The sequence below is a fragment of the Helicoverpa zea genome, chromosome 23, assembly GCF_022581195.2.
Source record: "Helicoverpa zea isolate HzStark_Cry1AcR chromosome 23, ilHelZeax1.1, whole genome shotgun sequence".
Taxonomy (NCBI): Eukaryota; Metazoa; Arthropoda; class Insecta; order Lepidoptera; family Noctuidae; genus Helicoverpa; species Helicoverpa zea.
The window spans coordinates 4,530,928-4,556,090 of NC_061474.1; the positions used below are offsets into that span (position 1 = coordinate 4,530,928).

Consider the following 25,163-nt stretch of genomic DNA (forward strand, 5'->3'; position numbering starts at 1 on the left):
AATTCAATGTAATTAAAGAACATTTCCTTGGAAACATACATATGTAATTAGGTACCTACTTTCTTGACACGTGTCAGGAAAATAGGTTTTATGCTGAAACTAAGAGCAATAAAAAAATCTGTAGTTCCAATTGAATCAGCGATTCTCAAAGTGGGTTGAAAGTAACCTTGGCAGAATACGGTTACTTTTATTACAATTAACGGTTAAAAGTTTGGGAAACTGTGCTTTGATAGCGTAGGTACTCCATTCTAGACTTTGTGTGTTTCTCACTCTATCAAGAAATGTTTGCCTCTCGAAGTCAAATAAGTTTATTTCATTTAGGCCTTTACAAGTACTTAAGAACGTCAAAAATATGTAAAGGTTTGATTCTAGTTGCTCTCGTTTCTACAGAACGTATAATAGCAGCGTTTTACCTGAAATAAAACGCATATTAAATACTTACCTTATTTGAAGCTTACTAGTTTGAGATAGGCACCTACGTGTTTTCCGCTTTTATCTCTGTCCTTTTCTACCCCATATCTTGCATCTCTCTCGCACACCGACCAGTTTCACTCCCCACCAGGCAGGAGGCGACGAGTGTTCTCGGCGGCCACAGTTCGTCATTGAGTCGAAAACACCAGGCAGAAATTAAAATGTAAGCTTCAAATAAGGTAAGTATTTAATATGCGTTTTATTTCAGGTAAAACGCTGCTATTAAATTCTTGACCGTTATTTGAAGCTTACTAGTTTGAGACGTGTTTGTTATCGCCTGGTGGAAGTGGACGCCAATGTGAGCAAAAGCACAATGAAATTGTGTATGTAAATAGGTACTTAGGTACACGAGTAATCACATGTAAGTATGTGTATTGCGTCCTGGAATACTAATGTAATCAAAGTTAACTGGTACTGGTACTCAGCTACATCCTGTTAGACTGGAAGCCGACCCCAACATAGTTGGGAAAGGGGCTCGAAGGATGAGTAATAAAAATTAAAAGAGAGATGCAAGAACAAAAGCAAAAATTGATTTCATTTTCTAATAGTAATTAACAAAAACATTGCGATACTTCTTAATAACAATAGTAACAAAAATATAGACATTAATCAGCTGGATTAATTAAATAATCGAGATAACTTGCTACTTCTATTTAGTGGGTATCTTTCCCTTCTGTAAAAATGGGCAAATGTATTGCCTGATCGCCAATTACCCTTTGCTAATATATCGTCCAAAGGTATATTGTCAACACAGATTTTGACGCTACCGCCGAGTGGAAGCTTCCTGGGGTTGTAGTTATTCCTGCCTCTTTTAACAATGTCTTAATCCACCCGCATCATCGTTCGGGTGCCTGCCTTTGGTTGGCCTCTAACGGATATAAATAAATTTAAGGAATTAGCCGATGTCCGTCTATCTTCTAACAAGGCTTTAGTCTTTCTGACCCAATACACTTTCCTGATTATCCATCAAACAACAACCCGACTGCCTATGACTAGAACTGTCGGTCTTAGAGCCAAAGACTGGCCATAAGATTAAATTATCTTTGTTGTTTTTGAAATGTTCTGGGTCTATTGCAAGCAAGGAAAGATCATGGACTCGCCTTTCCGAAACAAGCTAGCAAAAGAAAGAGCAGCAGTGTGCCTGGAAGTTGCAAATGGATTATTCTCGTCTACGTTTACTGCACTTAAGTAGGTTACCAATTGGTCAATATTCCAGATGGACGGCTTCCCGGGGAACAGGTTTGCTCAGCGCTATTGATTTTAAAATGTGTCCGACTAGAACGTGTGAACCTAGCTCTAGAGTGGTTTCTGCATTGCATAGTGTAGCTATAACTGACTTGTGTAATAAAATAGTATTGTATGCTAGTTTATTTACTATGTGTAAGTCCGCTAAAAATTGGGTAAGTATAGGTCCAAATAGGGATTCAAGGATTCATAGGATCCAATTTCATACTTTTCGCCCCAATTTAACCATCGACTCCAAGCTGATTGATAAGTGTTGCGTGTGGATTGAAGAAGACTTCAGTCGGAGAGACTCCTTGTCCCTCCCCCCCCCCATTTCCTTGACCTTGGCAGGGGGTATCCCCGTTGCTGTGTCTATCGGTTTCTGCTCGAGGTTCATCAGTGTGTAGGGTACTGCTAATGATCGGGACTTCAAATCTGCTCGCCAAAATACCTGGTGCCACCGAAGGAACTACTATGAGATTAACTCCCGTTCCTGAATTGAGATGACTGAGGACCTACGGTATAAGGTAAGGTGGCGGTAATACCCATGCTAGCGGGTAAGTCAAAACTTGAGAAAAATGCATCGTGGAACCCCGCTTTCGGGTCCTTCAGATCTAGGGGCACGTAGTACACAACTATGTGTCCCTGGGCTCGCTTCGAGGCAAATAGGTCCACTGCTGATACAAGATGCCACTCCGGTGGAGGTTTGTGTCGGGAGAGATGGTCTGCCTGACTGTTGAATACGTCTGGTATATGATTCACGACGTGATAGATTTGATACAGCTCAAGATAACTGAATACTCTGTACGTCAAGTTCGGTAAGCTCCTTGATCGGGTGCCACCTTGATTTCTTAGATATGACACCACAGTCCCATTTCTGCATTGAAAAATGGCTGTTGATCTCTTTAGCAACTTGCCGTGATTTTCCAGTTAATACTGCAAGCATCTCTTTCAGATCGCAGTGAAAGCCTTTTTCTCTCTCGTTCCATGAACCCATTACGGGAGTTCCGTTCAGTTGTGCCCCCATCCTACATCGGAGGCGTCCGTGGTTATAAGGTGACAGGGAAGTGGCGTATGAATATCCAAGGTTTGGTGGCAGCTGACCAGCCACCACTTTAGATCTGCTAAGGTATCTGCTGGTAGGTTCAACATTGCTATACTCCATTCACCGAGCCGTGAGCCCACAATGTAACCAAAGAATGACACTTTTTCAAAATGGTGGGTATAACCCGACCGATGACAAAAACGTCACATTTTTACGTAAAATGTTCTTAGTATCTGTGGTCTTCAATTAAGTAGGGTTCTATGTATGACAGTCAAGACTTCTAGGTTCATTTTACATGTAAACGATTTACTAAATATTTCATTAAAATTAAAAAAATAATTTACGGCATTTATTATACATATTTGATTTCAATTAAGTTTGAAAAGATTGCATAAGTTCCACAGATATCGTTCTAAAATATCATTTCTAATGTTGTCAGTATATTACTTTCGTAGTTATTTTTATAAAATATGATCATTACTTCAATCGTGACTTATAAGAACCCTTTTTATGGTTTGTTCACCGTTTGGCTCACGGTTCCATGAATAGGGTAGGTATAGATTGCTGTTCAACACTGCATTGAGGAAAGTGAGGAGAGCCCGGTAATGCAGTCTGCCGTATGGAACAACGAAAACTTGCGAAGTTTAAAAGTCCTATCAAGCTATGCAGGTTTTCTAAGTTTGTCGTGCTGTTTGTCACGTAGTGCGTTTTGTCATTATCTTGTTGATAATGCTTGCGATTTATTCACTTGCCATCCAAAACATGGTGCAAATGATCCCAAAGTAGGCAAATATATCTTGGTGAGCCACCAGAAAATCGAGATACACAATTATAAGTAACCCTTGAGTTTTCAAAGTTTGAGCCACCCAAATTGGTCACTGTGGCGAAGGTCTTGGGTGCCGTGCTTAAGCCAAATGGTAGGCACGTAATCTGAAGCAGTCTTCTTCTGTATACTAGTCGAAGAACATATCTGTGACCTTCGGCTACCGGAAGGTAGAAGTAAGCCTGGGCGAGATCCACTTGCACAGCCATTCGTCTTTCTGAAGAAACTCTAGCACCCGAAAAACATTTATTAAACTGAAGGGTTCCGTAATTATGAACTTGTTGAGAACCTTGAGATTGAGTATTGGACGGTTCTTTCCGTCGCCTTTTGGGCACAAGAAACATATTGGAAAAAAAGCTGGCAGAATTTGCAGCTATCAATAGAACTTTTTTTTTTTTTTTTATCATTTGGGATATGACGACATCCATCTCTTTGGACTCTCTGGTCAAATCTGGCATTATCCATCAAAGGTGGCTTTTGGCCAATGGTATGCGATACCCAGTTATTATTTTTAACAAGAAAGGCGGAGCTCCCATTTCTTTCCATTGGTCTTGATATAATGTTAGGCAACCCGCCTGGAAAGTCATAACTTACGTGCCTTGTTGGACGCATCAAAGTCCGCCTGCGGTCCTGGACGCTTTCTGTTTCCTCTGTTGGACATGGTTCCTATTGTAATTTACTCGTGATATCCCAAGGGAGCTTTTAGAGTTTTGCGTCACACGCCATTCAGCGTGAGTGTGATTACCATTTCCCTTCGAGGGAAGGTTATAATGGCGACTCTTCGAAAGTCGATCCAAAAAGCCACCCTGCGAGGGTAGATTGCAATGATGGTACGACCCGCAACATGCATGATTGGTACCCTGCGAGGGTCCGTGATAATGAGCCGACCCCTGCGGGGGATGGCTAGTATACTTACTGGTCCCTGCTTTGTAATGATGCTGCTACTCGCAACATGCAAGATTGGTACCCTGCGCGGGTCCGTGATAATGAACCGACCCCTGCGGGGGGTGGCTAGTATACTTACTGGTCCCTGCTTTGTAATGATGCTGCGACTCGCAAAATGCAAGATTGGTACCCTGCGCGGGTCCGTGATAATGAACCGACCCCTGCGGGGGGTGGCTAGTATACTTACTGGCAGTCCTAGGCGGAGCGTACCAAGTCTTTCAAGGCCGAAAACCATCACACGCCGTGATAATGAGCCGACCCCTACGGGGGGTGGCTAACAGACTTACTGGCAGTCCGAGGGGAGCGTACCAAGTCTTTCAAGGCCGAAAACCATCACACGCCGTGATAATGAGCCGACCCCCATGGGGGGTGGCTAACAGACTTACTGGCAGTCCGAGGGGAGCGTACCAAGTCTTTCAAGGCCGAAAAGCTTTCTTGACACCACCAGCCCTCTTCAAGTGCGGTAGTGACCAGTCCGAACTAAGGAGATGCTGGTTGGACCGCACCTCACACCATTCTTTTTTGTCAAAAAGTTGAACGCCTTGCAGGATTGAACTAGGGCCACAGGTGCCTTAGGAACTTCGGGCTTGCTTTCTTTTCCATAGTCACGTGCACGGGCTGTGGTAGCTTTATTATTTACCGCATCCGTATTTGCTTTATAAGTCACTCATTCTGAAAACAAATTACTGAAAAAAAAAAAAGTACACGGAAGAAACTCGTGACAAAAAAGGGGTAGATATACAAAATATTAACACTTGATTTCGCAAAATCGAATATCGAACGGTAAAACCGTTAACAAATTGTATAAAATATTATAAACTCACCTGTGTTCTGCGAGAGCACTGAGTTTATTTTTCAACGAAATACTACAGCGGTTGGTTAGACCAACCTTCTCGGGCGGAAAACAAGACGCCAATGACGAACTGTGGCCGCCGAGAACACTCGTCGCCTCCTGCCTGGTGGGGAGTGAAACTGGTCGGTGTGCGAGAGAGATGCAAGATATGGGGTAGAAAAGGACAGAGATAAAAGCGGAAAACACGTAGGTGCCTATCTCAAACTAGTAAGCTTCAAATAACGGTCAAGAATTTAATGTATGATTTTTGACACTTACGCGAAAATTGTCTGCCCGTGATCATGGATGCTGTACAGAATCCGAAACGTCGGGATTAAATAATATTAATATAACCGCGATTAAATCCGTAAAAGTAGTTTATTTAATTGTAATCCTTATTTTCAGATGTCATTCGGTCTAGGTTTCCTAATATTCCCGAACAACCCAGCCATGCGTTTGGGCATGTTCTTCACGGGAGTCGCGCCCGGCGGTGGTGCTTCAAATATTTGGACTTTCATATTGGGAGGAAACCTTAATTTGTCACTTGCTATGACTTCAATCTCTACTTTGGCGTCTTTCGGTGAGTTTTATCTTGGATTTTTATTTTAATTAATATAATATTCGATATATCGATACATTTACCACCACACCAACTGGTCGCCGATATACCTATCAGTAAACACTTAAAATATTTTTCCTATCTTCATCAATATAATTTGATATAATGTGAATCAAATAATTTGTATGACTTTCCCAATAAATTAGCTGAATCGCTTTAGATAAAATTTTAAAACAAATAGAAAGCAATGAAACCGCGAGAAACAGCTAGTTACAAATTGGCAAATTTTATTTATGTATTTGCTTTAATGCATGTAAAATCTGACAACCAGTGTATTTTGTTAAGATCTTAATTATTTTTACCTACCTACAAACCTACTAAACATAACTTTCTTTTCAGGTTTCATGCCAATGTGGCTATTCTCCCTCGGCCAAGTGGTATTCCGGAACGCGCAAATAGTGGTTCCTTACATGCGTATAGCAACCTTCGTGATCGGTCTACTAGTACCTCTGGGCATAGGGCTGGCCATGCAACGTTTCACTCCTAAGATTGCGGCCTTCATGGTGCGAATCCTCAAAGGGTTCTCGACAACCCTATTGCTGTTCATCATTGTCTTTGCTATAGTGACGAATTTGTATATCTTCGAGTTGTTCACTTGGGAGGTGAGTTTGCTTTTATTTTTTGATATTTGACTGCATAATAATAGAAAAAAATACATGATTAAGTGGTTCTTCAGTAAAAACAATAAATAATTTATCTTATCTTAATAATAAATCAAAGAATAGTATAAGCTTGTAAATAAGAGTTCCCTTTAATTCATGTAATTTTATACCTGTTTAAACTGACCGTTGAAAATAACCATCCATCAAAAATACCAAATTCACATATTTTATCCTGTCGTGAGTCCTGAACATAATCTCAATACAAATCTTGCTTCTTTATACCTACTTTTTCAGTAGACTTCGAAAAAAAAATCAAAACTTTACTTGAAAAGACCAACCCAAAATTCAACCTTACCACGATACAATTAAGCACCACTATCCCCAGATCATAGTAGCCGGCTTGGGTATCCCATAGCTGGGGTACTGCTTCGATAAATACTACAACAAAAAAACAATCAGATTATAGTAAACTTACTTAAAATTTCAAGCAATATTCGACCTTACCATCATACAAATAAGCACCACTATCCCCAGATCATAGTAGCCGGCATGGGTATCCCATCGCTCGGGTACTGCTTCGATAAATAGCACAATAAAAAAGCAATCAGATTATAGTAAACATCCTTAACATTTCAAGCAAAACTTGACCTTAGCACCATACAAATAATCACCACTATCCCCAGATCATAGTAGCCGGCATGGGTATCCCATGGCTCGGGTACTGCTTCGGGAAAAAGCACTCAGATTATAGTAAACTTACTTAAAATTTCAAGCAAAACTCGACCTTAGCACCATACAAATAAGCACCACTATCCCCAGATCATAGTAGCCGGCATGGGTATCCCATGGCTGGGCTACTGCTTCGGCTACGCGGCGGCGCGAGTGTGCCGGCAGCCACATGAAGACGCACTGGCCATCTCTATAGAGACCGGTATTCAGAACACTGGTATTGCCATCTTTTTGCTCCGGTATGCTCTTGGACAGCCTGAGGCTGATCTTACTACAGGTAAATTGGTATTTTGTTTTATTTATCTATCTATATCTATTTGAACAAACCCGCATTGAGCAAATGATTAATGCTCAGTCCATCTCTGTGTGAGAGGAGGCCTGTGCCCAGCAGTGGGACGATAAAAATGCTGATGATGATGGTGAATCACACTAATGTTATAAAGGCGAAAGTTTGTGTGTGTGTTTGTTATTTCTTTGCAAGCAAACGGCTGAACGGATTTTGATGACACTTGGCAGTAATATAGCTTTTACATCAGAATAACACATAAGCTACTTCTTATCTGGGTGGGGGAAGAAGTTTTTTAGGAAGCGGATGAAACCGTTGGTGAGGTTGGTGAAGCTAGTTAGAAATGTCAGATCCACCATTAGTCTTAATTACTTTTTGTTTATAGCGCTCTTCCAATATATTTTTTATCAATGTTGTAATTTAACCCAATATATTGTAAAATTCCAGTGGTACCCGTGTCATGTGCCATCATGACTCCAATTCCTATGACTTGCATCTACATCTACCAGAAGATAAAAGCTTGGTGAGTCTTCCATATTTATTCATCTGTTTTGTACCCCATTCAATATTATAAAGGACTAACCACGACCTTGTTGACAAGCAATTTCAATACTTATGCCCTTAATCTTAACGTCTATTTTTCTATAAGGTCTTTGTAAGTCCTTAACTCATTATAGAAGTCATGATTATTTTGCCGTATTTTTTGAATTTTATTTCGCTTCGTATCTGAGAGGTTAAGATGTAGCAATGTCAAAGATAAAAAAGTCATTTTGAGTATCGAAGATCATCGACCTTTGTATGGAAATAGAGGTCAATGTTGTGATTCCAAAATAAAATATTTGATAGTATATTTGAGCTCAATTTTGTCTAGAGACAAAAATAGAAAAAAAATTCGCGTTCAAAGAACTGATAAAGACTCTAAAAGTCAATTTTATTTTATTAATATGTGCTAATTCAATCACATAAAAAATAGACGTTTTCTATATGACATTGCTATGTTCTTAATTTCTTGTTTTAATATAACTACACAATGTAGTTATTGTGAGAGGTACAAAGCCAGTTACGAAAATAGGTTATCATCTGGGTCATTTTGAAATAAAAAACATAAGATTTCATTAATTTGGGAATATGTTGCGAGTAACGTTTTTGCTATGCTATCTTGTTGGGAGCCAAGACTGTCAGTATTGAATTGCATCAAAATTTTATCTCATTAAGGCCAAAGGGAAGGTTTAAAATGCCAAATGTGACATTTCATGATTTGTGACGTCATAATACACGACGAAGGAGGTTGAATAAAAATTTGCTAAAAATATTGAAAAATATAGGTAGGTATGCAGGAGCTAAAAAATAATCAAAAATTAAACGAAATACTTTTTTTGTTTTTTCCATATAAAAAAATAAACATCAACATCATTGACGGTTTGTCGTGACAGTATGGGAGGTATGTCAAATGTCAAAATGTATTGTACCGGGTTGAGGTGTTGGGTTCCAAGTTCGATGTGGACTGTTTTGCTTCGCTTGGTAGATTTAGAAGGCTGTTGATTATGTCGCTTTTTCAAATACACAATCCATTTTTTGTTTGAAGAGAATGGGGAAAATTTTGTTCATGGTTCTTAATAAAATATCATGTTCATCCATACCTACATAAGTGGGCAGTTGATTTATTAAGTGTAGAGCAGGGAACAATTTAAAAAATGCTACGTTGAGCATAGCATGAGCATCAAACTAAAACCAAATCATTTAGTTCACACATTTTGTGAGAATCCTGTTTTTACTTACAAAAAAAACTGCATCAGTTTTGAGTGAATGTCTGATTGCATTTTAACTAAAAACTAAAATCACGAGTGCACAGAATAAAGAAAAAATATTAAACTTGACAATAGTCGATCAAAGTTTGTTCATAATGTTCTAAAATTGTGTTGGTTGTTAATTTCTAAATGAGACTGAGAAACGCATTTTGCTTGTTATAAAGACGTTTGTAAATACTTCACGTCAAAATCTTATCCATAAAAGTTGTTATTTAAAATTATATAATTATTACTGATATGCCTACATTATACTGGTGCATATCTGATATAATATCACCTTAGTTTTTTCAAGTGGTGGTTTTGTTATCAAACAACATTTATAGATAAGATGTTACTATACTTACTCGTTTCCTAACTATTGTCTAATACTTCTCACTTCTGGTCTTACTGCATGTTTGCCTGCGTATTCTGAATTATAAATGAGTCGTTAATAAGTTTTGAATATTTTCATTTTTGAGTGTTTCCAATCAGTTATGTGGTACAGTTGTCTAAACAATACTGAGACAACAGTAGTCAACTAAAAACATATTAATTATATCAATTAAATCGGGACAATTATTGGAAATTGTTCCATATGAGTCTTGCGATAAAGGTTAGAACTGATTTTTGAAATATTCTGAGTCACTTTAAGTATCAAATAAGTACTACATGTCTTGAATCCAATGAAATTCTATCGATATAATTCAGAATACAAAATCCCAACCCTTAAATTACCTACAGGGTCTAATTTACCAATAATTCCCCAGCTTTATCAACCGAAGAAAACACAAGAAAATGCTGGAAGAAGACATCACCCCCCGAGGAGATTCGCCACAGCCCGCAATCATCTCAACCGCTGATCTTTACGGGAAATCCGGAAAAGGTCTAGATCCGGACGTCAAAACGGATCTGGGCAATGACAACCCGGAGGCCGGGGTGTCGGTAGCCAACTAATATGTATAGCAAGATAACTTTTAAACAAAGTAATGAGTGAGAAGTTTAGAAGTTATTCGTTCTTTAAAAGATATTATGAATGTTTTATTTTTATTTAAAGTTTTAATTAATTTAATTTATGCTGTTATTATGTCCTGCCATAGACAATAAAAGTGTGGGTAATTTCGTTGGAAGAAAATAATACGTAACTTGCTGAGGTATTAAAGTTTTGTTGATCGTGAAATGGAATGCAGATAAAGCAATTTGGAACTCAGTGTTACCAGTAAATATTAGAACATATCTTGCCATATACAAAAAAATGGCGCCGAGTAATCTTGGTATACGTATTTTTACGCTACAAATAGAATATTTTTTAATCTTTAATATCTTGAATGTCAATTTATTTTTTATGGGTGCTCTATTACACATCCTCTTGGAACTTTTCTAAGCGCATTATTATGCAGTTTTGGAGAACTTAATGATTTTATTTAAATTATTTATTGTTGTACGGGCCTTCATATGTTTTGGCGCCGTACATTTATTTTTTAAAGATTATCGCACATTGTTGGCTACGAGAATGGAAGAAATAAAACTGTTTTATTTTTCGAAACTTTTTTTCGTATTCCGATAATGTGTGCGAATCTTAACTGACCTTTGTCAATATATGGAAGGATTTCACCTATAAAATTGTATGTCACTCGAACAAAGTCTTTTTATAATTATTTTCTTCTTCATTATTATTTTTGCAATAATGCACCTACACGGTTAGGGGTACAATGTGCTTAATTTCGCATGCGTTTGAGGTGCTGCCAGATGGAAAAATGTAACTAGAATGGTAGAATTGTTCTTGCTTCAAATAGAAAAGGTAATTTTGTACGTTAAAACTGTTAATTTTATATTTTATCACTGTCATCATGCATTTGTATTTTTGTTAATTGTTAAAATAAATCTCAACCATCTGGCAACCCTGTGTGGTAGAAATAGTATTTGTCGCTTATTTTGTCAATTCTTTTTATTTTTGCTTTTTGTATTAATACGATCTCCGTTCGTATATACTGTCGGTGACTTTCGCAACTCGTTTATAGGTGAAACAGATGTGAAACAAGGCTGTCGTTGGTTTAAAATGTTTGTTATGAGATCAGTATTGCGTTAAGTTATGTGAGATCATTATGTTAAGAATCTAATACAAACGTTTTTCATGAACAATTTTGTTGTTTTATTTTTTTACTGAAATGAAGAATTGAACGACTGGGAGGTTAGCTAAAGTAGACCTTGTTGTAGAGAGTTAGATTTGAAGAGGAAAATATAATATGGAATTATAGGAAGAAGTGATAAATATGGTATCTATATCCTGCATAAATTTTCTTGGTCGGATATCATCAAATAACGAGAGGGCCGCTGTGTCAGACTCTTACTAAAACACACATGTTCCTTCTGGAGCTCTTTAGGTACCAGGGCCGCGGTAACTCTTTCGAACGATCCCGCATCCCCAGGCAGGCTTTAGACTTAAGGGTCCCCGCTGGATGCTGCACCACTAAAGGTGCGTCCACATCTGGCGAATGCGCAGCACGCGAGCCGATCGCGAGCTGTCCGCGAGCTGCGCGCGTGCAGTCACTGCAATAGTTCGGTGCGCCTCTTTAGCGCAACTCACGCAAGGCTCGTATAGAGCGCGCGAGCGGCGCGCGATCTGCGCGCAATCAGTTCTCGCCCTTACAGTTCCGTATATTGGCTCAGTACTATCGAAGATGGCAGACGTCGCGCGCCGCCTGCGCGCCGCTCGCGTGCGGCGCTTAGGTCGCGCGCGAGCTGCGCGCGGGCCAAGCAGAAGCGGCGCACGAACAAAAATGCACGCGCGCAGCTCGCGGACAGCTCGCGATCGGCTCGCGTGCTGCGCATTCGCGGCGCATTCGCCAGATGTGGACGCACCCTAATATGAAATGTATTTGCGACACCGTTCATAAACAAACTTTAAACCAAGAAGATTGCAATCCAATAAAGTTTCAAATACTGAAATCTGTCAAAAGTAAAACAAGCCGTCAGTGTCACAATTCCTCATCACCACCACCTGTGACCATCAGACCACCACCAAAACAAACACTCCTCAGAAACTCCAACATAAAACAGTTAACAAATAAAATAAACCATGTAATCGCATTATAGTAGCGTATAACTCCGGACGGCTAGCTAGCAAAATGGTGTTCATGCGATATGAGTACCCAACCAACTCGTTCCCATACAAAATTAGCAAGCGTCTGAATGCTCTTAGCGTGCCTAGGAAAGACTTTGTTGACACTCAAGATGAGATGCCAGCTTACACCCCTACTGGCACCAGGAAATCTGCCTTGAACGGTCAAACTACTGACAGAGTGAACGACATCGCGTGGCCTTGGACCAGGTAAGTCTTCTACACTAAGTTTTCTGTTGCTACGGTTCTTTCAAATCATCGGTAAATATAAAAACACAGGTCATTTCCCATCACCATTATCAGAATTAGTGGTGATTCTGAACAGTTCTCTACGTCAGCATAATTATAATAGCCCTTTGATGAAGGTCACATATTTCCTAGACAACAATACTTAGGTGCTATACTATGTAAAGCTAGTCAAAATATAAATACAAATTAATAAACGTCACCGTTCTATTAATTCCATCTTCCAGGCGATTAATGGTCATCAAAAGGATGTACAAGAGGCAATTTAGTCAGGAACGCTTAGAACGCATTGATCGCATGATAGAAGCCGCCAATGGTACCCTGTACTCCAAGCTAGCTAACTGTGTCATCGACCTCAAGAAGATGGACTTCAGAGACGTTAAGAAGAAGAAGGGATGGACTGAGAGTGAGTGGAAGAAACACATGGACTACATCTCCGCCGTCGCTGCTCCTAAGAGGGAGTTTAAACCACCACCTGTTCAGGTTAGACTGGCATCGATACCCTTTGTTAGTCTTATCAAGGGGTATCTTACTGGGTTGAGGAGGTCAGATCGGCAGTTGTTCCATGTAAGACACTGGTTCTCAGTTGCTTCGGGGTAGACTGGAAGAAGACAATTCCCTTTTGTTAGGCCCCATTCTGGTAGACAACATCGGTCCTAATTCTTAGAATGACTATTAACTCGATTGATCGCTCGTTTTTGTGTAACTTTTCTTGTCATTGATGCAGTGCTAAAAATGCTAAAAACTGCTTAAAACTATAATTGTGTAAAGTTAGGTACTGGTTACATATTTACAACCTACGTTAACATATGCCAACTTAGCAATATGTCGTTATTACAGCGAGGCAAATCCATGCCTCTCGAAGCTCTATTGCCTCGGATCGAAGCGATGATGGTCCGTCCCGACTACAAGTGTTACAAGAGAATGTCGCAAGAGGCCTGGTACAGGGATCCTGTAAAGGTGCACATTTCAACTGATATTTTTATAACTTTTGCTGTACTTGACGAGTAAGTTTCTAGTTGGCTAGGTGATCTCGAATTGGCCCCACCCAATCAAAATTCTATCTTTCAAATTACTTATGAATATGTAAGTAGATAGGTAGATGTTACAATATTCAAAAGTTTTATTGCGATTCGTATGTTCCGATCTTTTAAGATAAAAAGTCGTTCATTCAAAGTAGGCTGAAAATCAGCCCGATTTTCTTTGAATGAATAAAGGTAAGGTAGGCTCAATCTTTCTCCTAGTGAGAGGAGGCCTGTGCCCAGCAGTGGGACGATAAAAAGGCTGTAACAGTGAATGAAGGTAAAGTTTACAAAAGACAGCCCCTAAAACTCCCGCCCTTTACCACAGTTCATTAATACGAATGGCAATACAGAATGAAACTGCAATGCACATTTACTTTGATAGATATACAATGACGTTAAAATGCTTCGTTCTTTAATGTCTATTGTTCACCAGGTACCGCCAAACGCCCTCAAGTACGTTATAACAGAGAGGACGAAGAAGCTAGCCGCTCCGAGAGCTATGCCCCCTGCGGAATAAACAGCTATTCCTATATACAAGCATTTATAATCTGTCTGTTGAAACTGAACTCATGCCCGTCCAGTCCAGTGGAACTATGAAGTATTGCCAGTTATAGGAAGATAATGTAGGTACAACTGTCAAACGCAACCCGAAATATTTATAAGTGATTATATAATTACCTGAAATAAACAAGCTGTAAATTTTTAATGAATGTTTTATTTATAGGAAGTAGGACTATAATATAAAATGAACGTAAGTATAAAATAGGGATCGAGTAAAATTTTCGGTTTGAAAGATTTCGGTAACGATCCGAAACGATTGAATCCGAAGAGCTGCACAAACCGCGAAGAGAAGGGGTGATGTGGTGCTTAGACGATGGTATGATACCTTACCACACCTTACCATGGCATGCAAAGACGAATGTATATACGAAACATCGCGACTTATTTCGTCAAACCTTCATGAAGTCAAAACCCCATAAAAATTAAAATCTCAAATTCAAAATGTCAATAAAAACACGCAGTCACGCCTGTCAAAATCATCGGGCCACAACGCCACAACAAACAGCCAAAATGTGTAACAGGACTACATATATTTAAACAATACTAACTAAACATGCAATAGCCGGGACCTACCACTTACCTTCATAACCACCTTTACCACCACTGTATACCTCTCTAAAGAGCTAGCAAAATGGTTGCGAGGAATTACGTAGTGCCTGAACATCACACCTACAGGTTACCAAAGCGACTACAAATGCTCAGTCAGCCCAGAAAGTACTTTGTGTGTGACGATGAAGACCTACCCAAGTACACCAAGAGAGGGACCAGGCTATCTGCTATACGAGGACACCTCATTGATAAGAATAGCGATATTGCGTGGCCGTACCTGAGGTAAGTTCTTAGGTAGGTAACGCTGGTTACGTACTTAAGGGTGTTAAGGGTTTTTAGTTCCCTCTGGTATTGTGGCTGGCAACCATTTGTAATATATTATGTTGTGGCTTTTACATAGTCTTCGTTTAAACTAAGTACCCACTGCCTACATAATTGCAGGGGCCCGATTCTCCTAATTTTACTTAAGCGACATACGATTCACGTTCGACTCGATTCGACTGAGATCCAATCCCGACTCGATTACGATTGAAGTGTATGTGGCATTCCGCTATCTTTTCTTTGAAATAAACGTTTTTATTCTTTTCTGTCATTCAATAATGAATCATTTTGTCTGCAAACGATTTACGATTGCAAAATGATTGTACAGCAAACTACCGTATAGACCAAAATCACCAAAATCGCAGACCAATAGTACACCAATCAAATGTCAATCGAATACGATTGGTATTTTATTAGTAGCAGAATGCCCGATATGGTTAAAACTGCTATTGCGATCATATTGCGATTCGATTTCTATTCGATTTTGACATTATTAACTTAGGAGAATCGGGGCCCTGTATGCCTTAATCCTCAACCTCCTAGCTATCATAACAACTCAATAAGTACCCAAATATACCAATAACCAATTAAAACTTATATTTATAGACGTTTAATGATCTTGAAAAAGATGTATAAATACAAATTCAGTCCGGAACGGTTGGAACGCATTGATCGCATGATTGAGGCTTCTAATGGCACATTGTATGCGAAACTGGCTAACTGCGCTATAGATCTCAAGAAATATGACGTCCGAGACTTGAAGAAAAAGAAAGGCTGGACCGACACGGAGTGGAAGAGGCACATGGAATATATTTCGCAAATCGCGGGACCTAAAAAAGTTTTTCAACCTCCGCCAATTAAGGTAAGATTGCAAAAACACGCAATAAATGTAGTTGGTCGATACATTCATAACTGACACTAAAACCTAAAATGGACCTTCACCATGGCAGATCCAAAAAGCTTTTGACTCCAGTATGACTGTTTGAGTCTGAATTTTTTTTTTGTAGCTAAGCCCAAAGTCAGGGAACGCGTGCTTGTGCATGATATATATGATGATATTTGTGATGCCTATCTATGAAGGACCTTCGACTTCAAAAATCATAACGATTTCACCACTAAATAATATCGATATTATTTTCGCAGCGAGGGAAATCGAAGCCTCTAGATGCTCTGATGCCGAGACTCAACGTGATAAGCTCCCGGCCCGACTTCAAGTGCTACAAGCGAATGTCGCAGGAAACCTGGTACAGGAACCCAGAAAAGGTGAGTTTTGTGTACCCGTGCTATATACGGCTTTATGAAGACGGATATAAATTCGACAAAATGTAACTGCCTTAAGTCGGGTTTGCTATTTTCATTTTTAAATCTAAATCGGTTCAAAGATTTAATAAATGACCGAAGTTGGAACGAACGAACAGTCCAATATGGAAACCAACTTTTTAAATATAATTTTATTTAACCAGGTGGCGCCAAATGCCCTAAAATACGTGATCTCCGATAGAATCAAAAAGCTAGCGACCCCGAGAGCAATACCACACGACGACTGAACCATGTTCAACTGAAGACTGATCGCAGCGCCCGGCGTCCTTGCGTACGATACCGAAGAAATCGCAAACAGAACATAACAAAAACAAAATTCATAAACAAACACAATACGTCCGAAATAACATGGTACTCTGAAGTTAGCGTTTTCACTGTAATTATTAGTAACAAAGTTGTCTACGAAGCCAGTTGACTAACTTCAGACGCGCATAGTTATTTCGGCAACCGATTTATGACAAAAAAAAAACACGTCGATATCTTTAAAAGTACGCAAAATAGTGTAGTCCTGTAACATAAGAGTAAACGGCGCAAGATAATAAAATGAAACAACGAAAATTATCACTTAATGGTTTTATTTACATGTCCAACAGATTGTCTCTAATAAATACAATTTAAAAACGAATTGAATACTGTAAAGTTGTTATAATTTCCCTATGATTCACAGATCGATGTTTCTACTAATAAATAAGTAAAAATAATTTAAGGCTATATTTATGTAGCTGTGAGATGTGTCTCACGGATGTTGGATGTTTGATTTTTATATGTTTATTCGCATAAGGAGTGGATGACGGCGTTGGTGAAATCTTTGGTGGTCGACTGGCCTCCGAGATCCTTTGTCCTCACTTTTCCGTCTGTCAATACCCTGGAGAGAAAGATAGTTATGTAGATACTGTATGAAGTTTATGAAACGGGTAGATATTTTTTTATGTATCGGTTGAGAAATATGTATACACAGGAGTGGAAATGCTATACCTAATGCATTTAGGTCAGCAGCCTTTTTGTAGGTGAACTACGTATAGCAGCCTGACCAAAACGATCAGTTATTATTGAAGTAACGAAGTATTTAGGTTCTTTGTGACAATCTGTTGGTCTTTGTTAATTAGTGATTTGAAAAGATGAGAGGATGATTTGAAAAAGAAGGCGTATGAGGATGGAGTTAATTCTCAGTGCCAGTAACCAACTTCAGCGCGGCAAAGATATTAGCCGTAACCGTATATACTTAATAACTTACTTGTTGATAGCATTCTTGATCATCCGCGAGTATGGATGCAGGTTGACGTGTGCGAGCAGGTTGGCGGAGCAGAGCAGCATGGCGGTCGGGTTGGCGATGTTCTTGCCCACTGCGCCCGAGAAGATGTGGCGGGCGCCCTGGAATTATTATATTAGGTGTTGGTAATTACTTAATGACTGCGGTTTTGAAGTTTGGTAAAAAGTATTCCATTTTCCTTTTATCTTTATCCTAACAAAACTTGATATTCACTTTTTTGGGGTGTTCATGAGTCAATATTTTGGTATTTTGGCAAATTGCCTCTATGTACTGTTAATAGGGTTCACCTCTTGTTTCAAAAAGAAATTAGGAATAAACTAACTTCCACTTTTGGAACTACATTTGTGCCCGTGCCGGTACCCTACTTCGGACATCCGGATAAACAGTATCCCAATACCTCAATCAATGTTTTACCTAACACCGAGAATATATAATTTTTCAACAGGACCAGTAGTACCTCATGACAAGCACGTTCAAACTAACAAAATCTTCCACTTAATAATATTAGTACAGACACAACAAACCACGTACATAGTTCTATACATAGTTTAAAAATTATATATTATATAATTTATTATATTTTCCATATTATAGCAACATTACCTGTTCAAACACAGCGCACTCAGCACTATAAGAAGCGCCGGCAACAACTCCCGCGCCGCCCACAAGGCCACTTGCCAAGTTATCGACAATGTTGCCATATAAGTTCGGTGTTACCATCACATCGAACTGATTGGGGTTGGAAACCATCTGCATGGAACAGTTGTCCACGATCATCTTCTCGAATTGGAGACGGGGGTATAGTTTTGCCATCTGGAATAGTTTTATGTAGGTTAGTAAAGAAATAAAGCTTTATTTTTTAACTCCTAGCTTGAAAACTGTGAGTTTGACTGATTATTAGAAAGAATATTAACAGATAGAAAAATAGATAAAGACCCAGCTGTCTTTGAACATCTTTGGCAGTCGTTACGGGTAGTCAGAAGCCAGTAAGTCTGACGACCAGTCTTACCAAGAGGTATTGGCTTGCCTGGGTAACTAGGTTGAGGAGGTCAGATAGGCAGTCGCTCCTTGTAAAACGCTGGTACTCAGATGCATCCGCTTAGACTTTAAAGTCGAACACAACAAAGTTAGGAAAAGGCTCAGGAGATGATGATTTGCAGAATCTCGCTCTTTATAACTTCTTCGGCTTCTTTCTGACTTTCTATATTCATTGTTTTTTTTTGTATCTCACCTCTTCACAGCTACGCAAAAACAGGCCGTCTCCTAGCTTCATGATGTTAGCCTTGTGTACGGCAGTGACCTTCTTGCGGCCCATCTTCACGGCATAGTCGAACGCGAACTTGGCAATGCGCTCCGATTTGGCTGCCGTGATGATTTTGAGGCATTCCACTACGCCTGGAAGGGGATTGTTTAGTATTAGTGATATGTTAAATAGAATGTTTTTATTGTTACGTTTTTACGGTAAAACATGGAGATAAGCTACTTTTTATCTGAACCAAAAAAAATTTCAGGGTGTTTTAATGACTCAAAAAAGTCATAAAATTACTAAAATGGGGTAAAAAAAAGTGCAAACATGTAGGTAATAACGTCATCAGATTCAACTGCGTCTAGCTAGCATAAAATTTTGCTTTTTTTTTAATAACCGTGATTGACATACAATAGCTGACGCTATGGTACACGTGTTTAAACAACTGAAAGGCAAATATTGAATGAATGAATTGATTTAAAATTATCATGTCTCCCATATTTGGGAAGTGTAGTCTCTTATGGGTGTTCGATATTGAAGATACATATTTCATATTGACGTCTTATAACCGTGTCGTAATTCTTGCACCTACTTTGAACCACCTACGCCAATTACAAACAAACGAATAAATATATAAACAAACAAACAAAATGTAATAGCGAAGCGAATAAAAGCCAAAAATCATGACGTTTTAAAACTAGGTGTCCAGAATATTATACATGTATTTTGTTTAACAAGTATAGCAAAATATCTATGGTGTTTATTGCCTATTGACGCTGCAGTCACGTTAATTAACGTCTCCTGACGAATAGCAGAACCTTGACTTACAAGTCTAGATCAAAACATAGCATAAAATATTATATAATATTGACTTACCGGGAACGCTCTCGTGTTCCAGCGCAGAGTATTCTCCCTCAGTCTGCTCTCTGATGATGATGCAGTCGACGTCACGGTGACGACTCTTCACGTTCGGCAGAGATTTGACATGCACCACGTTAGCGTACAAGTCCAGAGCGTTACGCAGTTTCATGTTAAGGGTTTGAAGTTCACCCGTGTGAGAGAAATCTGGGGTGGCGAGGATACCCTGGAATTTGTGATTGTAAAGTTAAATATAAAGCATATGTCTGGACAAATGTTAGTAAAATAACACAACAAAGAATACTACAGGTTCTTTTAAGTCTTACTAGGTATAATACAGTATTATTTTCAGTTAAATATGTGTGCCAAAATATTGTATAAATTACAGAACCATGCATTCTTGGAAAAGCATGCTTCTTCATAACCGACTTCTCAAAAAGGAGGAGACTCAATTCAGACATTTGAATATTTTTTACAACAAACCATATCTGCAAAATTACATTTAATGAATTTACTACGTTAAAGGATAAAAATATGTTTAATATACACAATAATATACATAAAATATATGTATAAATAAATATATGTTTTTAAATATGAATAGTGATTTTTACCTTGATACAGCACTTGTTCCTCGCGATGGAGTTGACGACATCCTCAAGGGGCGCGCTCAGCGTCGGGTTCACCTCCGAGAAGAAGAACGTCTCAAAGTCCACCGGGATGTCTGCCGCCTACAACACACACACAATACTAAGTAAATATGGGCAACAAAGCATGTTGGTTAATGGATCAGCATCATCACCCTTTGCCAACTATGTTGCAGTCGTTGGAAACCACTGTTTTACGAGAGCGACTGCCTATCTGACCTCCTCAACCCATTTACCCGGGCCACCAATACCCCTCGGTAAGACTGGTTGTCAGCTTGTGACTACTTGTGGCTTCTGACTACCCCGTAATGACTGCCAGATCTTTTGGGAGAATAAAGGTGCATGTAATGTTATTTCTAACTAACAAAGCATAATTATCGCATGAGATAAACGCTTCATTGAAATTATACAGAGAATGATTAGAATTCTATAGATTATAAGTCTTATCAGTATAGTCTAGACATTTCAAGATAATCAGGACCTAAAGAGGAAATGTTTAGGAGTAGGTAGAAGTAATAATAATTGCATTGAGGCGAGGCCTGTGCCCAGGAATGGAACGATAAATAGGCAGATGATGATAAGGGAAAATATTGGTAACTAGCTTCTGCCAGCGATTTCACCCGCAACCCGTGGAAACCTCTGCACGAATAAATAGCCTATAGCCTTCCTCGATAAATGGGCTATCTAACACTGAAATAATTTTTCAAATCGGACCAGTAGTTCCTGAGATTAGCGCGTTCAAACAGACAAACAAACAAACAAACTCTTCAGCTTTATAATATTAGTATAGATTGTAATCTTTGAGATGTAATAAAGAGGTAACATTTTTCAGTACCCAGTAACCCTGAAGGCTCAGAAACAATTGAATCGATTTGAAAAATTCTCTCACTATCGGAAAGCCACTCTTCCCGAGTAACATAGGCTGTATTTTATCCCGGTACGGACAGTAGTTTCCACAGAACGCTGGTGACACCTCGGGAAAGGGTAGTAGGCATATATTTTCTTACCTTAAAGACTTCCTGAACGGAATAGACGAGTTCAGGACCGACGCCATCTCCGGGAATCAAAGTGCACTTGATGCGGCCCTCGGGAGAACTCGATTGCTATACATACAAATAAACTTATTATAACAACTATTTGTACTTTATATTCAATGTTTATACATTTTGTTTTTTGATTAATTAAGCCCTAACGCAAGATTCATTTGATTGAGTACTTAAGTACTTAATAGGTTTTGGCGAAATCGGTTATACTTTGTATCGAATACATAGTATTAGGTATATACCTAAATTGTTACTTTGTGTGGCAGAATATATTAAAAATACGTTGTACTACGTAAATATAACTGCGTGTTTAGATTTCATTAAACTAAAATTATATTAATAAGTAGGTCATACTTAACCGGCTCTCCAAGTTAATTGAATCTTTGTTATTTTAATTTAATTACGATCAATTACTGTAGATACTGAACTTTTTCAAGAAATTAAAGTTGTATACATTTAAAGTAGTGCATAATAAGTTCGATTTCATGTCTTAATTAACTACACATTTTTTTTTAATTTTAACAACCATCTGAATTAAAAAGGGCGTATCTCCATCTACTTACAGTAAATACTACTTACGCCCTTTTTTACTTTAACAATGACGACAGTCTCATTCACGTGTCACATAGTCTAGCGACGCAATTAGCGTATGTAAATAGCAATTAACGAGACTACAACGAGATTTACAAACGAATGGCTTAAAGAGTTATCACTCTGGGGTCAAGTGACCATAGACTTATTGATAAATGTTTCAAAGACACAATAGTTGTCGCCCTTTGATAAACAAACAGGTCTTAGTCAGTGATATGGGTTATTTCAGTTATCATCCTAAGCATGTAGACAAATTATATACTAACTTAGATGTTTATTAATTTTGATACTCTTTCTGAATCTTAAAGCATAATTAACTGATAGTTTTTATCTATTTGTCTTATAAATGAACAATCTGTATTCAGTACTTATAAAAAAATTAAAAACTAGCAACTTACCAGCTGGATGGAATTAAATAAAAACCTAAAGTGATGATTACTATCCTACATCTCATCAGTAATTATTCTATCCTTTTCGAAAATTGCCTTTTCTAGAAATCTATACATATAACGGCCGGTTCACACATGTCTCCGTTTTATCGTGTACGTTTTTTTTTCGTCGATGGCGTATGTAGTTGTATGAGTGACTTCACACATGGCACAGTATTCTGTATACAACTACATACGCCATCGACGAAAAAAAAACGTACACGATAAAACGGGACAGTAAAACGGAGACATGTGTGAACCGGCCGTAAGCTTGATATAGCATGTGCATTTAACACAGCAGCAATATTCAATGCTAAGAGAGATGTTATACATTATAGTTATGGTTATCAATGCATGGGTGGGACAACACAGACATATTTGCAATAATTGCATGCTACATATAAACTCTATAGGATACCCTTTTAACTGCCAGTATTTACCTAAAAGGTTTTTTTTAATGTGTCTTATTGTTACCAATGGGTAACTAATATCCAGAAGATTTTTGGAAAATACCTAAAATAAAATATGGTTTAAAGTAGACCAATTTCAGGAATACACATTTGTCAATAATTTTGATTGCAGTTACAGGGTGTGTAAATTAAATGGAACATAAATATACAACATAAATAGTTAAACGCAAAATCATGCTACATTATAAGACCATCCTATTCTCTAAACATGTGTGTAAATATTGTGTTACTGTGTGTTTGTTACCAATGTGTGAATTTGTGTGTCATTTGTGTAAATAATCATGTTTGGAATTTTTCTAAAACATAACGAGTAATTTATGCCAATCATACCTTCTTTGACTGAAGAATACTAAAATAAATTTAGAATTTTTGATCACCCTATGAATATCAATAAAAGGAAACAAACTTATTTTAAACAAAAAAAAAAATTTTTATTCAACTTTTAATCTTGTCAGTACACAAGAATTGGTACTCAAAAAAAGAATAGAATGGTGTCTATGAAAAAACAACAAAAAAAACATGGTTTGGGTGCATGCATGTAATATTGTAACAAATAATAGCTCACGGATCATCTGATGTGCAAGGACACCTTCATACTCCAAATAAAATATACTTTAGTGATTGTTTTTTAAATATTCATATACTTTTGAAATAATTTTGATATTATAGAGCCAATATACTAATAATCCTTTGCAGATTATGTACAAAAAAAGTAATGAAGCAAGTTATTTTACTCATTGTTATTAAATAAATATTCCTTATTTTGAGGAACAATTCAATCACATTTTCGATAACAGAGTGAGAGTCCTTGATGGTAGACCAAAAATAAAGTTTAGAGCATTTAATATATTTTTATCATAATTAAAATTGATGACAAATATTAATACTTTTTTCATGATCATAAGATATCAGAAAATGTTCTAAAATAATTTCGTACTTGCTTCGTTACTGCTAGATAAGTGGGATATTAGTAGACAGTTAGTATGCTCACCAAGGTGCTGATACCAATTTCTGCGGGGCCATTTACCGTGCTCGCTGTCTGAACTCCCCTGCTCCCATGGGTCATGTAGGATCCCTGTGAACAATGTTATTATTTATATTGTATCTATGGTAAGTACTGACCAAGGAGGCTTTAATTCATCTACAATTATAAGTAGGTTTCTTTGTTTCCTGACTAGTAAAAAAAATGGCAATAAAAACTAAGCAGCCAAACAGTGACAAGATGTATTTATGTAGTATAAATGAAAAACATAGGTACATATTACGTGTAGCAGCATAACCATATGAATGTGCAAACTGCATTATGCAGTTCTCATATTTCATTTGATGAGGAAAATTAGACGCATATAATGTACTGTTTCAAGAGCCCAGATATTATTAGCGGAGATCACGTGAGCAGTCTCAGGAAAAATTCAATATTATTGCTGAATATTATCGTATCAATAATTTCGTAATAAAATGATAATGATACGATGTTTAGGTAAAACACGACAATTATAAACAATATCCGTAAAACGGCAAATTCATAACAGAGAAGTTACGAAACAGTCGGAACACGATATTGCCATTATTCAAGAAACAATAAAAATCGTACTGTACCTGCAGCAAAGTACGGCATACATTTCTAGCAAGACGAGACATTTTCGTTTTATGTTGGACCTTTAAGCAAAGGTTTAATTTTTATAATTAATTTATTTTTGGATTAAAATTATCAAAGACGTAACCTAACCTATAACCCGTTCCGTTAAACGGTAAATGACAGCTCAGCTGTTTGATTGAAGCGTTTCAAGATGACATCAATCAATATAAAACAGAAACATGTGGCTGTAAAAAGGATATTTGTTAAATCTATGCTTGCTTAATAAGCAGGTCTGGAGTGGCTTAATAAGTAATAATTTTTAACATTGAATTCAATATATTTTATTGCTAAATAGTTTTTAACGATTTAAGAGTGAAATTGAACGCAATCGTTATTTGTGTTACCACATATAAATCCATTTTCAATAGTAGTACAAATATAAAAGTTTAGGCATATGAAATAAAATGTAACATTAAACAACAATTAAGAAAGGCTTGTATTTTATGGTTCTTTTTATTTTATTATTGA

At 37.8% G+C, this 25,163-nt stretch overlaps 4 protein-coding genes across 9 annotated transcripts in view; 3 read left to right on the top strand and 1 right to left on the bottom strand.

The window, feature by feature from the left end:
* LOC124641677 (ileal sodium/bile acid cotransporter-like) overlaps nucleotides 1-11,502 on the top strand; it is a 39,830-nt gene extending 28,328 nt beyond the window's left edge. For 3 of the 5 annotated variants that reach the window (XM_047179838.1, XM_047179839.1, XM_047179837.1), the window contains exons 6-10: nucleotides 5,746-5,920; nucleotides 6,299-6,561; nucleotides 7,381-7,567; nucleotides 8,024-8,099; nucleotides 10,131-11,502. In XM_047179838.1, coding sequence (XP_047035794.1) covers nucleotides 5,746-5,920; nucleotides 6,299-6,561; nucleotides 7,381-7,567; nucleotides 8,024-8,099; nucleotides 10,131-10,317 — 888 coding nt within the window. In that variant the 3' untranslated portion in view covers nucleotides 10,318-11,502. Of the gene's footprint in view, nucleotides 1-5,745; nucleotides 5,921-6,298; nucleotides 6,562-7,380; nucleotides 7,568-8,023; nucleotides 8,100-9,009; nucleotides 9,018-10,130 lie in introns of all 5 variants that reach the window. The other 2 variants (XM_047179841.1, XM_047179840.1) reach the window with 1 other exon arrangement.
* Nucleotides 11,503-12,174: 672 nt separating this feature from the next.
* LOC124641896 lies at nucleotides 12,175-14,458 on the top strand. The gene is made up of 4 exons (XM_047180153.1): nucleotides 12,175-12,691; nucleotides 12,955-13,210; nucleotides 13,568-13,687; nucleotides 14,186-14,458. Exons 1-4 carry the CDS (start codon nucleotides 12,489-12,491, stop codon nucleotides 14,267-14,269), a joined length of 663 nt encoding a protein of 220 aa, XP_047036109.1. The 5' UTR covers nucleotides 12,175-12,488; the 3' UTR covers nucleotides 14,270-14,458.
* Nucleotides 14,459-14,810: 352 nt separating this feature from the next.
* LOC124641932 lies at nucleotides 14,811-17,067 on the top strand. Its single transcript, XM_047180196.1, has 4 exons — nucleotides 14,811-15,144; nucleotides 15,790-16,045; nucleotides 16,327-16,446; nucleotides 16,647-17,067. Exons 1-4 carry the CDS (start codon nucleotides 14,945-14,947, stop codon nucleotides 16,728-16,730), a joined length of 660 nt encoding a protein of 219 aa, XP_047036152.1. The 5' UTR covers nucleotides 14,811-14,944; the 3' UTR covers nucleotides 16,731-17,067.
* Nucleotides 17,062-24,821, bottom strand: LOC124641931 (isocitrate dehydrogenase [NAD] subunit beta, mitochondrial). 2 transcript variants are annotated; one of them, XM_047180195.1, is made up of 9 exons: nucleotides 24,656-24,821; nucleotides 24,084-24,131; nucleotides 21,532-21,627; nucleotides 20,492-20,608; nucleotides 19,896-20,103; nucleotides 19,005-19,168; nucleotides 18,377-18,586; nucleotides 17,738-17,874; nucleotides 17,062-17,368 (listed from the first exon to the last, which is right to left on the bottom strand). In XM_047180195.1, the coding sequence occupies exons 1-9, from the start codon at nucleotides 24,695-24,697 to the stop codon at nucleotides 17,272-17,274; spliced, it is 1,119 nt and encodes a 372-aa protein (XP_047036151.1). In that variant the 5' UTR covers nucleotides 24,698-24,821; the 3' UTR covers nucleotides 17,062-17,271. The 2 variants fall into 2 exon arrangements, with proteins under 2 accessions (XP_047036151.1, XP_047036150.1); XM_047180194.1 differs by having other exon boundaries at nucleotides 24,048-24,131; nucleotides 24,656-24,820.
* Between the last annotated feature and the right edge of the window lie 342 nt (nucleotides 24,822-25,163).

Coding starts and splice junctions, on each gene's coding strand:
- LOC124641932 (XM_047180196.1), top strand. CDS start 14,945: ATGGTTGCGAGGAATTACGTAGTGCCTGAACATCACACCTACAGGTTA. Junction 16,046..16,326: donor TTCAACCTCCGCCAATTAAG/GTAAGATTGCAA, acceptor TTATTTTCGCAG/CGAGGGAAATCGAAGCCTCT. Junction 16,447..16,646: donor GGTACAGGAACCCAGAAAAG/GTGAGTTTTGTG, acceptor TTATTTAACCAG/GTGGCGCCAAATGCCCTAAA.
- LOC124641931 (XM_047180194.1), bottom strand. CDS start 24,697: ATGTCTCGTCTTGCTAGAAATGTATGCCGTACTTTGCTGCAG. Junction 20,104..20,491: donor GGAACAAGTGCTGTATCAAG/GTAAAAATCACT, acceptor CACAAATTCCAG/GGTATCCTCGCCACCCCAGA. Junction 19,169..19,895: donor GGAACACGAGAGCGTTCCCG/GTAAGTCAATAT, acceptor ATCCCCTTCCAG/GCGTAGTGGAATGCCTCAAA.
- LOC124641896 (XM_047180153.1), top strand. CDS start 12,489: ATGGTGTTCATGCGATATGAGTACCCAACCAACTCGTTCCCATACAAA. Junction 12,692..12,954: donor ATCGCGTGGCCTTGGACCAG/GTAAGTCTTCTA, acceptor TCCATCTTCCAG/GCGATTAATGGTCATCAAAA. Junction 13,211..13,567: donor TTAAACCACCACCTGTTCAG/GTTAGACTGGCA, acceptor TCGTTATTACAG/CGAGGCAAATCCATGCCTCT.